General features: G+C 35.7%; 1 protein-coding gene across 3 annotated transcripts in view; it reads right to left on the bottom strand.

Moving 5' to 3' along the window:
• Positions 1-17,296, bottom strand: part of LRGUK (leucine rich repeats and guanylate kinase domain containing) — a 55,287-nt gene extending 37,991 nt beyond the window's left edge. Inside the window, exons 1-7 of one of the 3 annotated variants that reach the window (XM_085568767.1) lie at positions 17,000-17,296; positions 14,561-14,668; positions 13,840-13,921; positions 12,052-12,152; positions 11,615-11,696; positions 9,139-9,263; positions 2,188-2,331 (exon numbers count right to left, since the gene is read on the bottom strand). In XM_085568767.1, coding sequence (XP_085424893.1) covers positions 2,188-2,331; positions 9,139-9,263; positions 11,615-11,696; positions 12,052-12,152; positions 13,840-13,921; positions 14,561-14,668; positions 17,000-17,170 — 813 coding nt within the window. In that variant the 5' untranslated portion in view covers positions 17,171-17,296. The other 2 variants (XM_085568768.1, XM_085568769.1) reach the window with 2 other exon arrangements.
• Between the last annotated feature and the right edge of the window lie 772 nt (positions 17,297-18,068).

Below are 18,068 nucleotides of genomic sequence, written 5' to 3'. Positions count from 1 at the left end.
TGTCCAGAGGGATCAATCAGGGGGTCCAGAGCCTATTTGGGGTGTCAGCTGTGCACAAAGGAAAGCTGGGCACTCGCTTATTGGGGTTTGTGTGGCCCCAACCAGCCGGGATTTCTGCTGGAAGATGGATCCAGAGAATCACCGTGGAATGGGTTGGGTGGGAAGGGACCTCAAAGCCCATCCCGTTCCAATCCCACCATCCCAGGCTGCTCCAGCCTTTCCTGGGACATTGCAGGGATCCAGGGGCAGCCCCAGCTGCTCTGGCAATCCCAGCCCAGCCAGGAATTCCTCATTCCCAATCTCCCATCCCTGGCTGCCCTCTGGCAGTGGGAGCCATTCCCTGGGTCCTGTCCCTCCAGGCTTTTCCCAAATTTCAGCTCTCCTGGAGCCCCTTCAGGCCCTGGAATGTGCTGGAAGCTCTCCCTGGATCCTTCCCTCCTCCAGGGGAACATTCCCAGCTCTCCCAGCCTGACACTGGATCCATCTCCTCTCCAAGAAATTCATGGACCCAGGGGCTTCACTTGGAATCTCAGGAAACCATGAAGGGTCTCCCTTCCCTTTCCCTCTCTTTTCTATCCCCATTTTCCATAAAAATCCCTCGGGATGGATCCTGAGTGTCCCAAATCCCAGAATCCTGGACCAGTTTGGGTGGGAAGGGACCTCCAAGCTCATTCCAGGAACACCTGCCATGATCTCAGGGTGCTCCAGTCCTTCCTGGGACATTGCAGGGATCCAGGGGCAGCCCCAGCTGCTCTGGCAATCCCAGCCCAGCCAGGAATTCCTCATTCCCAAATCCAATTGAAACCTCTCCTCTTTTAGTGTAGAACCACTCCCTTTTTCTGTTTTTTTTTTTTTTTTTTTCCATGTAAAAAGCCTCTCTCCATCTCCCTCATAGCCCCTTTTAAATCCTGGAAACCCAACTGAACCTAAAAGCCTCCAGATTTTCCTAATTCCTACCCAATCCTTTTAAAGTCTCTAAAAACATAAACCTCACCCACAGCCTACTCAAAACTCCCTCTGAGATCAGAATAATCCTGCCCAGGACAGTTTTGATGAAGTTAAATGTGATCTGTGTGGATTTCTTAAATAAATCCCAGAATTCCAGCCACCAACAGTTGAAAATCACTGAATGTTTACAAGAGACACATTTGCAGCTGAATCTGTTGTCCCCATTTTTTTAAAAAAAACCCCAAGAATTTAAGATCATTCTGAGTGGTCTTGAGCTGAAGTAACTCCATGTGTTAATTAATTAAAACTCCCCTTTAAATTATTAAAGAAGGAATCATTAAACAGTTGCAATGACATCATTCAAAGAGGCAAGTTTTGATGAGGTAAAATGAAGAGTTTTTACGTGCTGTAAAGAACAGTGGAAAAGAAATAAGGCAATGGAAGTGGTGTTATTAATGTTAATAATAACCTCATCATTAGAGAGTTTCCTGTCTGCTGCAATTGAGGTACCTTTAAATCTCAGCCTGAACACAGGCAGAAAAAGATTTGAATTAAATCCTCTTGCAAGGAGGGAAAAATGACAGAAAATGTTCCACTGCTGCTTTATATTTTTGTTTTCTTAAATTATCTTTTTTTCCCACATGTCTTTGATGTCAAAGTGATTCGTGAATTGATTTTTCTCTTCAGTTAACGATGCTGGGAGATCAATATGAAAATGATTGTGAATATTTGGTTTGGCATTCAGAATTCAAAAGAGTTGGATGGTGCCATTGTATTTCCAGTACAGAAAATGATGCTGCATAACAAAATCCACTTTTTAACAGAGCTCTTGCAGTTCTGCCTCGCAGGGAGTTTCCAGCTGAGAGCTCAGAAGAATCTGTGCTCACAAAATTGGGCTGAGAGATATTAACAACCCCCCCCGAGGCCTGGTGGTGTAAATAAAAATCCTCTGGAATAATCGAGGTGGAAAATCTGCAAATTCATCCCTGCCTGGCCCAGCCAGGGGAGCACTGTAAATTCTCACGTGTGAGAGCACTAAAGTGGGAGCTGAGTGAAGAGGAAGCCACCTCAGATATGAAACCAGGAATCAACGTGGAAAACACCAAAAGGAAAGATCTCAGCTTTTCTACTATTCATTTCTTGCAGTGCCGGAGGATTTTTGGAGCCCTTCAAGGAGCTGAGTGTTAAAAAAAATGAAAATATTCTGTGCTGTTAAAAGAATTGAGCTCAGTGTGGTACCTGGTTGTTCTCCAGGTTGATCACCTCCAGCAGCTCGTGTCCCTCCAAGCCTTGCAGACTCTTGATTTTATTGTTGGACAGATCCACCCTCCGCAGAGATTTCAAACCCTTCAGCCCATCCACCTTCTCAATCTGGTTAAAGCTCTAGGAAAAAGAAGGAAAGCAGAGAAACTGCAAATAAACCTCCACGAAAAATAAAATTCCTGAGGGGAAAAAAAAAAAGAGTTATTTGTTGGATTTGAGGATTTTTTTTGTCAGGGAGAAACCTGTAAAAAATAGACATTTATGCATTAGCCTCATGCACAGCCTGATCTGTTGCATTCCTGCTGATAAACCTCTATGGAAAACAACATTCCTGAGGGGAAAAATGAAGTTATTTGTTGGATTTGAGGATCCTTTCTCATGGAGAATCCTGTCACAGATAGCCTCATGCACATCCTGATATGTCACATTCCTCCTCATGGAAAAAGGGAATCAACTCTCTCTTGATCACCTTGAAGAGGGAACAGCAACAAAAAGAGCTCGAACATTTTTTAAAAGCTGATATTGGCCCAAGAACGCTCTTGTCACCATCCAGCTCAAAATTTAGAACACAGAGATGCATGGAAAATTATGGAATATATATACATAAATACATTGAATTTCCCTCGGTAATCATGGCTCTATTTACACTTGTGATTACAGAATAAATAATGGAAAAAATTAAGGTAGGATGGAGAGGAGACAGGCTGAGGGTTGGGAATGTTCCCCTGGAGAGGAGAAGGATCCAGGGAGAGCTTCCAGCACATTCCAGGCCCTGAAGGGGCTCCAGGAGAGCTGAAATTTGGGAAAAGCCTGGAGGGACAGGACCCAGGGAATGGCTCCCACTGCCAGAGGGCAGCCAGGGATGGGATCTTGGGAATGAGGAATTCCTGGCTGGGCTGGGATTGCCAGAGCAGCTGGGACTGCCCCTGGATCCCTGGAATGTCCAAGGAAAGGCTGGAGCAGCCTGGGATGGTGGGATTGGAATGGGATGGGATTTGAGGTCCCTTCCCACCCAAACCATTCCAGGATTCTGGGATCAAGGAGGACCAGAATACATCCCGAGGGATTTTTATGGAAGTTGGGGATGGAAAAGGGAAGGGAGACCTGAGATTCCCAGTGAAACCCCCGGATCCCAAAATTCTTTCCTGGAGCAGAGTCGGGGTGGGGATGGATCCAATGCCAGGCTGGGAGAGCTGGGAATGGAGGGAATTCCCTGGAAAGGGAGCTTGGGGTGGGATTTTGGGAATGAGGAATTCCTGGCTGGGCTGGGGCTGCCCCTGGATCCTGGAATGTCCCAGGCCAGGCTGGACATGGGGACAGTGGGAGCTGTCCCTGCCATGGCAGGGTGGCACTGGGTGGGATTTCAGGTCCCTTCCAACCCAAACCATTCCATGATTCCCTGATTCTCCGATTACCAAAACCTCTCTGGAATCCATAAATCTGTATTAACGCACATCAAGCGAAGGCTCCATTCCCTGCCAGCAACAGCACAGGAATGTTCAAAATAATTTAAAAAACCCAATTTTCCCGTAAATCCTTCCGGACTTTCCCACACGAAACGCCCCAAAGTTTTGGGAAGTTTTTTCCAAGTGGCCTCCGGATGGTTTCGTTCCTCAGGGCCTCACCCATCAGAGCCCCATTGCTGCCACAAACTCCAAGCAGGAATAACAAATCCCTGCTCATCCCTGGCCCACACATTCCCTGATGGTTTCTCCGCCGGATTCTTCCTCCGTAACCTTGGGAATTTTATTTTCCCGTCAGCCTCACCTTGTGCTAAAAGCTTGGAAGCCTCATCTCCTGTTAATAAATATTTAGGAACTGTAGAAATAAATAAACCAGCTGACTCTCGTGTTAATCCACTTGCCTGTCCTTGACATTTTTCCTGACTTTTAAATGTTTAATTAGGTTATTAATAGCATGGAGGCTGCTCCCGAGCTTCGTTAGACCTCTGGTTAATCAGGTACAGAAAATATGTATATATGTAAATACATTCTATATATTATTCATTTATATAACAAAGATATATTATACATTATGTATAATATGGGCATTATATGCATTCTATATATTATATGCATTCTATATATGATATACATTCTATATATTATATGCATTCTATATACTATATACATTCTATATAATGTATCACTAGATATAATATAGATTAAATATAATATCTATTCTATATAATGGATATTTTATATATATTATTAGCTTATAATAATTTTTAAACAAATTAAGTAGATTGTAATAATTTTAATAATTTATAATAATTTTAAAATTATATTTTAATACTATTTTTAAGCAAATATAGTAAATATTGCTAATATGTAATGTGTTTATATATTTATTTATATTATCAATATCATTCTGTGGACAACAGAGATTTGGGGATAGATCCTTTAAAAGTAGAAAATTCCAAAGGGTCCAGATCATTAGAGCTGTGCTTCTTATTTATCTTTTTTTTTTTCTTTCTATACATGAGTGGAATAAAGGGATTTTTGGTACAGCAAGGGAGAATTGGCAGGTTTTGAAATCTTCCTCCCAAACTTCAGAACTTTCTACTCTTTTCAACCTAAAAAGCTCAAGGGGAGAGAAAGCAGAATCACTGGGAGGAGAGGGGACAAAAATAACAACAATAAAATGAAGTGCATTTTATTCTAATTAATTCTAATTTTTTAAAGAAAATGCTCGGATAAAATCTCTTTCCATAAATTTCCACGTGGCTAATTAAAAATGATATCATCACCTAAGAACCCCAAATGAGGAACAGGTTCATATTTAATAAGATTTAATTATTTCCCAATTTTGGAGTCAGCAGATTCCCAAGGGAATTCCTGTTTAGATCTTTAAATAAACCAGGAAATCAAGGCAATAACGGTGGAGGGACTTGCTGTGGATGAAATTTGGAGAGAAAAAGCTTCAAAATATTTAGAAAAAAGATCCTCAGAGTCCTGGAGATCCTTTGAGGACATTTTGATGGGATTTGGCCAATGTGAGTTAATCAAAATGAGAAAAAATCCAATTTATTGCCACTCAGAGCTGCCAGAGGTATCATACAATACCATCTATAATACCATTATACGATCTTATAATTCCATTATATATGAAATACTATATATTTCATATAAAATGAATTATAATTTTATTAACATTATTTGAATATATTATTCAAAACAGGTGAAATGTGAACACCTCCCCTGAATACCGCAGCAGCCAAAGGCCAATCCGAGTTGGGATTTTCTGTATTTTACAGAAAAAAAAACCTTTAAATTTTTTTTAAAAGGATTGGAAAAGAATATTTTTATTCCTGATAAGGGATTTGTTCACTTCAAATATTGACGTGGGTGCTTAAAATTAACGTAGCCAATAGGAGATCTGTATGGGATTTTTGGGAATTATTGTTAAAGTCCAATTAAATATTTAACTTTTTCTCACCAAATAAAAGCGGTTTCAAAGCAGCCTGTTGCCTCTGGAGCCTCTGGATTGCATTAAAAACAGGTTTGGGTTGTGTTCCTGTGCAACATTTGTATTAATAATTGAAAAAATTCTATAGTATTGCAGCTGTTTCTGATAATCTGTTATGTAATTATTTTCATGCTTATGAAATTTATAAAAATATTATAAGAATATATATAATTTATTACAATGATATCAATAATATAAATACATATATAAATGTATAAAATATTGCTATATTTATTGCATTTACTTAAAATTGTATTAAAGTAAAATTTAAAAATTATTATAAATTATTAAAAATTATTGTAATCTATTTAATTTAGGAAAAATTATTATAAGCTAATAATATAGATTATATCTATTATATATAATAGATATAATAGGTATTATATTTCATATATATTATATAGAGAGCTATATTCTATAGAATGTATAGAATATATAGAATGCACATCATATATGGAATGTATATAATGTAGATAATATATAGAATGTATAATATATCTACATTATATAAATAATATATAGAATGTATATAAATATATAGAAATATTTATATTTCATATATATAAATATAAGATCTATATAATATATAATAGATATTTATGTATATTATAAATAGAGATATATAGAATGCATATATTATATAGAATGTATAATATATCTACTTTATATACATAGATAATACATATAATGTATATACATATATAGAAATATATATATTTAATATATAAATATAATATCTATCTTATATAATAGATATTATATTTAATATTTAAATAGAATATCTATTTTATATAATAGATATAATAGGTATTATATTAATATCTATTAAATATATAGATATAAAGAATGTATATAATATATAGAAAGCATGTAATATACAGAATGCTTATAATATATGTATTATGTATAATATAGCTACATTATATAAATAGATAAAATATAATGTATATATACATATATATTTTATATAAAATAGAAAATAAAAAAAAGATATAATATACATAAAGTATATAATTATATATTATAAAAATATATAATTATAAATTATATAATTATATATTATAAAGTATGTAATTATATATTACAAAAAAGCATATAATCATATATTATAAATAAGTATATAATTCTATAATTATAAAGTATATAATTATATATTATAAAAAGTATATAATTATACAATTATAAAGTACATTATTATATATTATAAAAAGTATATAATGATATAATTGTAAAGTATATAATTATATAATGATATAGTATATAATTATATATTATAAAAAAGTATATAATTATATAATTATAAAGGACATAATTATATGTTATAAAAAGTATATAATTTTAAGATATAACTATATATTATAAAAAAGGATATCATTATAAAGTATATAATTATATATTATAAAAAAGGATATAATTATATAATGATATAGTATATAATTATATATTATAAAAAGTATATAATTATATAATTATAAAGGACATAATTTTATATTATAAAATGTATATGATTATAAATTATATAACTATATATTTAAAAAGTATATAAATATATTATTATATATTATAAAAAGTATATAATTATACAATTATAAAGTACACACTTATATATTATAAAGAGTATATACTTATATAATTATAAAGCATATAATTATATATGATAAAAAATATATAATTATACAATTATAAAGTACACAATTATATATTATAAAAAAGGACACAATTATAAAGTACACAACTACATATTATAAAGAGTATATACTTATATAATTATAAAGTATATAATTATATATTATAAAAAGGTATATAATTATATAATTATAAAGGACATAATTATATATTATAAAATGTATATTATTATAAATTATATAACTATATATTTTAAAAAGTACATAAATATATTGTTATATATTATAAAAAGTATATAATTATACAATTATAAAGTATATAATTATATATTATAAACCAGGACAGAATTATAAAGTACACCCTTATATATTATAAAGAGTATATACTTATATAATTATATATTATAAAAAGTATATAATTATATAATTATAAAGTACACAATTATATATTATAAAACCGGACACAATTATAAAGTACACACGTATATATTATAAAGAGTATATACTTATATAATTATAAAGTATATAATTATATATTATAAAAAGTATATAATTATATAATTATAAAGTACACAATTATATATTATAAAACCGGACACAATTATAAAGTACACACATATATTATAAAGAGTATATACTTATATAATTATAAAGTATATAATTATATATGATAAAAAGTATATAATTATATAAAATACACCCGTATATATTATAAACCAGGACACAATTATAAAGTACACACTTATACATTATAAAGAGTATATACTTATATAATTATAAAGTATATAATTATATATGATAAAAAGTACATAATTATACAGTTATAAAGTACACAATTATATATTATAAAACAGGACACAATTATAAAGTACACATATATTTTAAAGAGTATATACTTATATAATTATAAAGTATATAACTATATATGATAAAAAGTATATAATTATACAATTATAAAGTACACAATTATATATTATAAAAAGGACACAATTATAAAGTACACAACTACATATTATAAAGAGTATATACTTATATAATTATAAAGTATATAATTATATATTATAAAAAGGTATATAATTATATAATTATAAAGGACATAATTATATATTATAAAATGTATATGATTATAAATTATATAACTATATATTTTAAAAGTATATAAATATATTATTATATATTATAAAAAGTATATAATTATACAATTATAAAGTATACAATTATATATTATAAAACAGGACACAATTATAAAGTACACCCTTATATATTATAAAGAGTATATACTTATATAATTATAAAGTATATAATTATATATGATAAAAAGTATATAATTATACAAAGTACACAATTATATATTATAAACCAGGACACAATTATAAAGTACACACATATATTATAAAGAGTATATACTTATATAATTATAAAGTATATAATTATATATGATAAAAAGTATATAATTATACTGTTAGAAAGTATACAATTATATGTTATAAAACAGGACACAATTATAAAGTACACACATATATTATAAAGAGTATATACTTATATAATTATATAGTATATAATTATATATGAAAAAGGTATATAATTATACAAAGTACACCCGTATATATTATAAACCAGGACACAATTATAAAGTACACCCGTATATATTATAAACCAGGACACAACTATAAAGTACACCCGTATACATTATAAAGAGTATATAAAGTATATTATCACACATGATAAGCCGCCTATAGCAATGTAACTCCAAAGCGGGCAGTGGCCCATTAACAAATGGCGCCCTGGCCCTCCCGTGCCCGATAATCGAGCAGAACGTGTCGGCGCCCCTCACCAGGTCCAGCTCCCTCAGGGCCGGGCTCTGCAGGCCGCGCGCGGCGCCCAGCCGGTTGTGGGCCAGCCCCAGGCGGGCCAGCCCGCGGCAGCGCTCCAGCCCCCGCGGCTCCTCGATGCCGTTGTCTGCCTTTCAGGGAAAATCCGCTGCTCGTGGAAACGCGCGCCGAAGAACGCCTCCACGTGCTACTTCAAGGAGATACTAAGCTATAATCCTGCCTTTCTAACTCACTCCCAACCGGTGGCCCTCTCCAGCCCAGCCCCAGGTGGGTTGGATTGGCCATCAACTCAATCCTCACCAGAACCCAACCCAGCATCACCCCAACCTCATCCCACATGGGAAAAGCAAGGAGCAGAAATAGAAATTGTTTTCTCTTCCTTCCCTCTGTGCTCCTCAATCCTCACCAGCACCCAACCCAGCATCACCCCAGGGAAACGATTCTTCAACCTCATCCCACATGGGAAAAGCAAGGAGCAGAAATAGAAATTGTTTTCCTTCTCTCTGTGCTCCTCAATCCTCACCAGAACCCAACCCAGCATCACCCCAGGGAAACGATTCTCCAACCTCATCCCACATGGGAAAACAAGGAGCAGAAATAGAAATTGTTTTCTCTTTCTTCCCTCTGTGCTCCTCAATCCTCACCAGAACCCAACCCAGCATCACCCCAACCTCATCCCACATGGGAAAGACAAGGAACAGAAATAGAAATTGTTTTCTCTTTCTTCTCTCTGTGCTCCTCAATCCTCACCAGAACCCAGCCCAGCATCACCCCAGGGAAACGATTCTCCAACCTCATCCCACATGGGAAAACAAGGAGCAGAAATAAAAATTGTTTTCCTTCTCTCTGTGCTCCTCAATCCTCACCAGAATCCAACCCAGCATCACCCCAGGGAAACGATTCTCCAACCTCATCCCACATGGGAAAACAAGGAGCAGAAATAGAAATTGTTTTCCTTCTCTCTGTGCTCCTCAATCCTCACCAGAACCCAATCCAGCATCACCCCAACCTCATCCCACATGGGAAAAGCAAGGAGCAGAAATAAAAATTGTTTTCTCTTCCTTCCCTCTGTGCTCCTCAATCCTCACGAGCACCCAACCCAGCATCACCCCAGGGAAACGATTCTTCAACCTCATCCCACATGGGAAGACAAGGAGCAGAAATAAAAATTGTTTTCCTTTTCTCTGTGCTCCTCAATCCTCACCAGAACCCAACCCAGCATCACCCCAGGGAAACGATTCTCCAACCTCATCCCACATGGGAAAACAAGGAGCAGAAATAAAAATTGTTTTCTCTTCCTTCTCTCTGTGCTCCTCAATCCTCACCAGAACCCAATCCAGCATCACCCCAACCTCATCCCACATGGGAAAGACAAGGAACAGAAATAGAAATTGTTTTCTATTGTTTTCTCTTCATTCTCTCTGTGCTCCTCAATCCTCACCAGAATCCAACCCAGCATCACCCCAGGGAAACAATTTTCCAACCTCATCCCACATGGGAAAACAAGGAGCAGAAATAAAAATTGTTTTCCTTCTCTCTGTGCTCCTCAATCCTCACCAGCATGCAACCAAGCATCACCCCAGGGAAACAATTTTCCAACCACATTCCATATGGGAAAAACAAGGAGCAGGAATAGAAATTGTTTTCTCTTTCTTCCCTCTGTGCTCCTCTATGAAAAATCCTGAGAGGGAGAGAAATGTGCTGGCCACAGCCAAACACAAAACCTGAGCACTAATTAGAGGATCAATTAACAAATTGGGTTTATGGGCTGGGCAGGAAGGGATTTCTCCTGAAGGGGTTTAAATCCCACTGCTCCTACAGATATTATTCGAGTTACAATTTTATAAATCTTATTTTATAAATAAATTTCTATAATTTTATTTAAGTTTCAATTATACCTGTTGTGCCCTGGCCATCTGTCCTGAGAGGAGAAATTGTATTTTAAATGAACACTACAGTTAAAACCAGCAGTACAAGTCATTAGAATTCCTCTCGGGAAACTTCAGCATTAACACAACTCCTCAAATTCCCCCAGTAAAGAACCTTTGACAACAGATCCAAATCCAATTTATTATTATTATTATTATTATTATTATTATTATTACTATTATTACTATTATTATTATTTTATTGTTAATTTATTATTATTATTATTATTATTATTATTATTATTATTATTATTATTATTATTATTATTATTATTATTATTATTAATTACCTCTGTAAGGGAAACCTCCCCTTTTCACTTTTCCATGGCACAAAAAGGAGTTTTTGTGTTACTCTAGCAGGAAAATCCCCCAAATATTCCCACTTTTAACACCGCCAGTGCTTAAGTAAATTAAGCTCAGTGTCAGAATTACAATTTCATCTCAGTTCTAAGGACATGAAGGGGAAAATACAAAGAAAACAGATATTTGTTTGAAGAAATAGTAAAAAAAAAATCAATTTTTCTCCCATTCAAGATTGCCCAAAGGATACAATCCAGCAGGAGTTTGGTAAGTGAGTGGTATGCTGACAGATCTCTCATTTTTTGGATTTGATTGTGTGAAAAATCTACTTCCTAAAGGAAAAAAAAATAAAAAGAGGAATTTGGGGTTATTTCTTCAGCACTTACTCTGGCTGGGAGTTTGTTCCACCTCCCCATCACATGCAGGGGTTCAGGGTGGAAGAAAATAAAATCAGTAAAAAAAACACAAATAAATTAATAAAAATAGAAATAAAATTCACATAAATATAAATAAAAGACAGACCCGAACATTTGGAAACTAAAAATGTGAATTGAGGTGAGAAAGAAGAATTAAAAAGGAATAAAAATTGAATTTTGCCTACGCTCAAATAGATCTAACTTCGATTCAGAAAATGGTTTTGAATTTAAGACTTTAAAATGTTGGTTTGGGGTTTTTTTTCAGACTTACCTTGAGGTTTTTAGGTGGTTTAAAATCGAAATATGTGGTCAGTTGATTTTTGGAGACATCCAGCTCTACTAAATAAGGCATGTGACTGATACAGGAAAGATCTAGAAATAAATAAAATGAAATTAAAAAAATCCTGCAAAGATCATCACAGCAAAATGTGCTAATTAACATCCTGGGACAATTAAGAGTCAATTTGGAGCTGCACAGTCAGAAATATTTAATATATAAATATATTTAAATATATATTTAATATATAAAAATAGAATATCTATTATATATAATAGATATAATACATCTAATAGATATAATATTTAATATATATTAAAGATATAAAGAATGCATTTAAGGTATATATTATACATAATGTAGAATATATCTACATTATATAAATAGATAATATACAATTTACATACTTATATTAAAATATATATTTAATATGAATATATAAGTAAATATATAAAATAGATAAAATAAAGTATTTAATCTATAATATGTATTATAAAAGTATATATATTATATTATATTATATTATATTATATTATATTATATTATATTATATTATATTATATTATATTATATTATATTATATTATATTATATTATATTATATTATATATTATTTTAATTATTATAAATTCTATAATATACATTATATCATTGTATATAATAATATAATATATTTATATTATATTATAATATATATAACCATATAATAAAATATATGTTATAATATATAATTATATATTGGCATAATTCAGAAAGTGATGCCTAAAATGCAGAAATCAGATCTATTAACACCTTCTCCTAAAGGAAAAAAAAAATAGATTTATCAACGTCAAAGAATAAATATCCAAGTTGGACATTTAATTTTCATTATGCCAGCTGACTTCCTTTAAGCAAGAATTAATTTCTCTATTCCATCCACCTCCAGAATGACAGATTCAATCAATTAGTGGAGAAAAGCATTTATGCCACGAGTGAGGAGGAAATGAGAGGTTGCTATGGAAAAATCCCTGCTCTGTTCATGGCTGGCCTCCACAGAAAATAAAATAAAATTAAATTAAAATAAATTAAATAAAAATAAAATAAAATAAAATAAAATAAAATAAAATAATAAAATAAAATAAATAAAATAAAATAAAATAAATAAAATAAAATAAATAAAATGAATGAAATAAAATAAAATAAAATAAAATAAAATAAAATAAAATAAAATAAAATAAAAATCTCTTATTAAAATGAGCAGGGAGAGGAGCTGCTGTACCCTTGGACTCCAGCTCAACTGAAATAATGAGGTCGCCCCACCACAGCTTATTCCACTTGATGTTCAATTAAAAAAAATAAAATAATGAGTGAGAGGGAAGGAGCAGCTGCTGGAGTTCATCCCACTCCCCATTTGGCACTTTTCTAAATGTAAAAAAATGCAATTTTTTTTTTTTTTTTAACCTTTTGTCACCCGTGGAAAACCAAAGGGGAAAACCAAAGCAAAGCGGAACTGGAATATTCCGCTGCCTGCAGAATCCGCAGCTTCACCTTGACATTTCTGCTGGGATTTTCTCTCCGGGGAACAAAGTGAGGTTTAAACTCCACCTCCTCACCGATAAACATCTGCGGGTCTTAATGGGCCCTGGAATTTGGGGCATTTTGGAGGAAATCAAACGTTTTGGGCGAGGTTTGACACCACTAAAATGTCAGCCAGCCTTTGGCACACTAAAACTCCGTGGTCCAGTGCATTTCTCATCTGAAAGTGCTTCACAAGGCAGGAATTTGTAGTTTATTTACTCCATACCATTAATTTTATTGGAGGAAAGCTCCATTTTCTGCAGGTGGATGTAGCCAGAGAGAATGCTGATGTCCCTCAACCCACGACCCTGCAAAAAGGAAAGGAAGGGGATTGTAATTATAATTTTGATAATTGGTTAATAACTCAGCTCAGCTGGGGAAAGGTGCCCCAAGGTCCCTCCAGCTGCAGCAGGACGAGGTGACATCTACAGAAAGTGATGGTGGAGCAGCCAGAAATGGAGAAAATGCCAAAAAAAAAAAATAATTTTGGAACAACAAAAAGAGAGCTGCAGTCAGGAAAAACACCAGGGGAAAAAAAGGGAGGGACAGCAGAGAGCTTTGAAAAGACACAACCACTTCAACCTCCTGAATTCAGCATTTCTGGGTGTTTTACACATTTTTTTTTTTCCTCCAGCTGACTCAAGGAGGAAGACACATTTTTCACACCTGAGGCCTGGATAAGGAAAAAGTAATAAAAATAATTAAAAATCAAAAATCTCAGTGCTGATAAAAAAAAAACCCACCCCTTCACTCTGGCAGTCAGCAGGAACCACTGAGTCTTATCAAAAACCCTGCCCATGGAAGAGGCAACAACAAAAATTTACCTCTTGACATTTTTTTCACATTGGCCATTTTATTTTTCAAATAGGGCAGCTATTTGCTGTTGAAAAAAAGGAAATATTTGCGCAGGAGAGTGCAATAAACTGATTTTTTTTGCTGGTACTTACAGGAAGTGACAGATGGAGATAAACATATTCAGTGCCAAGGGCCGAGCGGCCGAAGGTGTGGAGTCCCTCGGCGGCGGTGTCTTCATCCAACACCCCCTCCAAGTGAGCCTAAAAAACACCAAAAAAAGGGAAAAATGGATTAAGGGGGATTTAGGAAGGGAGATTCCACACCAGGGAGAATCCAGAGGCTGCTGGGGTGAAAGTGGCAACAGGGTTGATAAAAGTCCTCAGTGAAATGCTGCTTCCAATGCTTCACCACCCCACTAAGAAAAAAAGAATTTTAGGAAAAATGATGAAGCCTGCCCTCAAAACACTGAACAGAAACGTGCCACGTGCCAGCTGCATCCATCTGAGAAGGTGCATCAGGTTTTTGATGGGATTTTTAATTTTGTTCATTCCTGGCTGAAGTGAGGCCTCAGGGTTTAGCTTTTCTATTTTCACATTCTGAGCTGGTTTGGTGTGTGGGTCTGTGACACATGATGGGATGGTGAGCTCTGTGCACAGAGCAGGGACACAAAACAATTCCTGCTCCAGCTGGGCACCAAGGACAAATGATCCAAACCTCAGCCCAGGAGCACAAACACCGTGGGCTGGAGAGAGAAAAACAAGCAGGGTGGGACTGATGGGCTGGAGCTGGAATGGGAATGAACTCCAAGGTGCCAATGGAGCAGAACTGATCCCAGGGAGAGCCCCGGGAGCGCTCGTGCATTTTGGGACCATTTTGGTTCATTTGGGTTCATTTTGGGACCATTTTGGTTCATTTGGGTTCATTTTGGGGCCATTTTGGTTCATTTTGGGACCATTTTGGTTCATTTGGGTTCATTTTGGGGCCAGTTTGGTTCATTTGGGTGCAGCCCTGGCTGGGCTCTGGTGCTGCCCAAGGTGGATCCATGGAGGAGATCTTTTAATAAATCCCTGATTTATTCTTTAGCTCTGCTCCAGCTCAGGTTCTCAGGGCATCAGAAGCACAGGTCCCATTCCCTGAGCTGCTGATTTCCCACCACCAGGGTGCTGCACCCCAAAATGCACATTACTGGGAGCACTTTCCACTCATTCAGCAGGAACAGCTTGGTGCTGCTCCTCAGAGGAAAAATCCTGGCCAAAGAGGCTGCTGGGCAGATGGCACTAATGAACCACGGCGTGGGTTTAATGAGAAAAATCAGCCAATAATGGTTTAAGAAATTCCCCTCAGCTCCCAGGAGCCACAGGAGCATTGCTCACCCAGGGAGCTGCCTGACCACTCAGAGTCCACCCAAAAAACACTTCAAAAATGAAGAGGTTTGACGAATCAAATGAAAACAGATGATAAATCATAACTAGACAAGTCATTTAAAATATGGAGTTTTACATCTTAACTAAAGGGACTTTACAAAATAATTTTACGTACATTGATTTTTATAGTGACAATATTAGTGGTAGTGCCTTGTGTGCTTCACTATGCACACAATAAATAAACAAAGCCATCAAAGAAGTGTTTTCTGTTCAAGAGAGAGGGGGAAATGTGGGAAATGGAGTTGTGGAGAATTCTCAAAGCCTGACAAAAGCTCACACAGTGCATCTGTGTGCAAACCTGGAGATGAGAAATGCTGACTGAGAAATGCCCTGCAATGGGACAGACAGAAATGGAACCTGAGACAAGTTTCAAAGGGTGGCCTTAAATCAGACTGGGTCCTTTGGGGAAATAGAACTGGGAAAGATGCACTGCAGCAGGAGGAATTTTAGATGATTTGGCTTTAGGGCATTGACAGCATGGTGTGACAGACCAAAAAACACTTATAATGTATTATAATTAAGAAATAATTGGCTTCTGATTGTGATGGCGTGAATTATAACATCTGTGTTGTCTCACCCTTCCCATGAGACTGAAAATGGAATAAAAGTTTTTAAAACACCTCTCAGCTGCCCCAATTCTGGGTCAGAAAAGAGCTTAATCCAACAGGGACCAAGATAAATAACAGAATAATTTCATCATAGGACCTACACGTTATAGCAAGGGAGAGCACAGAATAATTCCCGCAAGGCAGAACATGAGGTGATATTTTGTGGTGTTGGGATTTAAAGCTCAGCGGGGCAGGGAGAGAAAATTCACACGTGTCTGTTGGGGCTTACTGAAGCTCAAAAAGGAACTTTAAAAAGGAAATGGGGTTGATTTGGCCATACACGTGCCAGTTTATCCTTCATTTTATATGGCAGGAGCACTTGGCAGTGCTGGGTTAGTAGTTAGGATTGACAATCTGCAAAGTTTTTTTCTGCTGAGGGAGAGAGAGGGAGGAAGAATCCAGGAGGAGCCTGGACACCACAGGGATGGCAGGAACCTACAAAGGGCAGAAATGAGCGGCGCCGCCCGTCCTTCCCCCACACCCACAGTGAGGGCGGAAAGCGCAGTTCCCTCCCAAGCGCACACCCCTCCCCAAAGCCCCGCGGAGCCCCGGGCTGAACCTCTGCGCGCTCCGGCTCTTCCTCCCCGCCGTCCTCCTCCTGCTCATCCTCGCGGTGCGGCGGCCGGGGCTGCTCCTCGGGGAACCCCTCAGCGAGGGGCTGCGGCTCGTCAGCACGGGGAAGCGGCTCCCCGGGGCTGCCTCCTGTGCCGCTCTGCTGGCCGCCCGCCATGAGCTGCGACAATGAAAGAGACGGAGCAAACTTTGTGTGTTGTCCGCTACGGGCGCCGTCCCCGCTCCGGCCGGGCCGCCGCCATTTGTTTACGCGTTGCCATGGAGACGGGAAGCGCCAACCGTCCCGCCAGCCAATAGGAGCGCAGAGCGTGCAGCGGGGCAGTATGGGAATTGTAGTTCTCACTGGCAGCGCGCACCCGCTCCATCCGCCTCGCCGCGGAGCATCTTGGGAGTTGTAGTTCGCCTCCCTGAGGCGGCCTGCGGCCTCGCTCCCGCCTCGAAAATAAATAATATATAAAAATAATTATAAATGTGTCAATGTCAAACAAACCCTCTCTGGCGTAGGAAAAGCCTTTACTCAGTGTGTAGAGGGTGACCAGAGAGTTCTTGGTCAATCACAAGGTAACCCAGGTTATTAAACTCGATTTGCATATTAATCCCACCTGTGAAAAATGCGTATTTAAGGATTGGATTTATGCAAATATTAAAATGAATATTATATGTGCAATGCTAGAAAGTTACGCTGCATTAATTCTCTTAAGTAGCGTGTTAAATATAGTTTTAGGTTACAACATAATGTTAAAATAGAAACACTGTGATGTAAGATGTTTTTAACTAGCTCAAGAAAGGGATGAGATAATCAATAAACTTTTCACACAGAGATAAAAGCGACAGGGCACATAAAGAGTTACAGCCCCCTTGCAAGGAATTTATGCATCATGTATAAGCTATATGAATTTATATATAATATAATATAATATAATATAATATAATATAATATAATATAATATAATATAATATAATATAATATAATATAATATAATATAATATAATATAATATAATATAACATAACATAACATAACATAACATAATTAATATAATATATACATTGCTT

This window comes from Lonchura striata, chromosome 1A, assembly GCF_050655825.1.
Source record: "Lonchura striata isolate lonStrDom1 chromosome 1A, ASM5065582v1, whole genome shotgun sequence".
In the NCBI taxonomy this organism is placed as follows: Eukaryota; Metazoa; Chordata; class Aves; order Passeriformes; family Estrildidae; genus Lonchura; species Lonchura striata.
The sequence above is the reverse complement of the archived record's forward strand: the minus strand, read 5'-3'. Positions and strand labels throughout refer to the sequence as shown.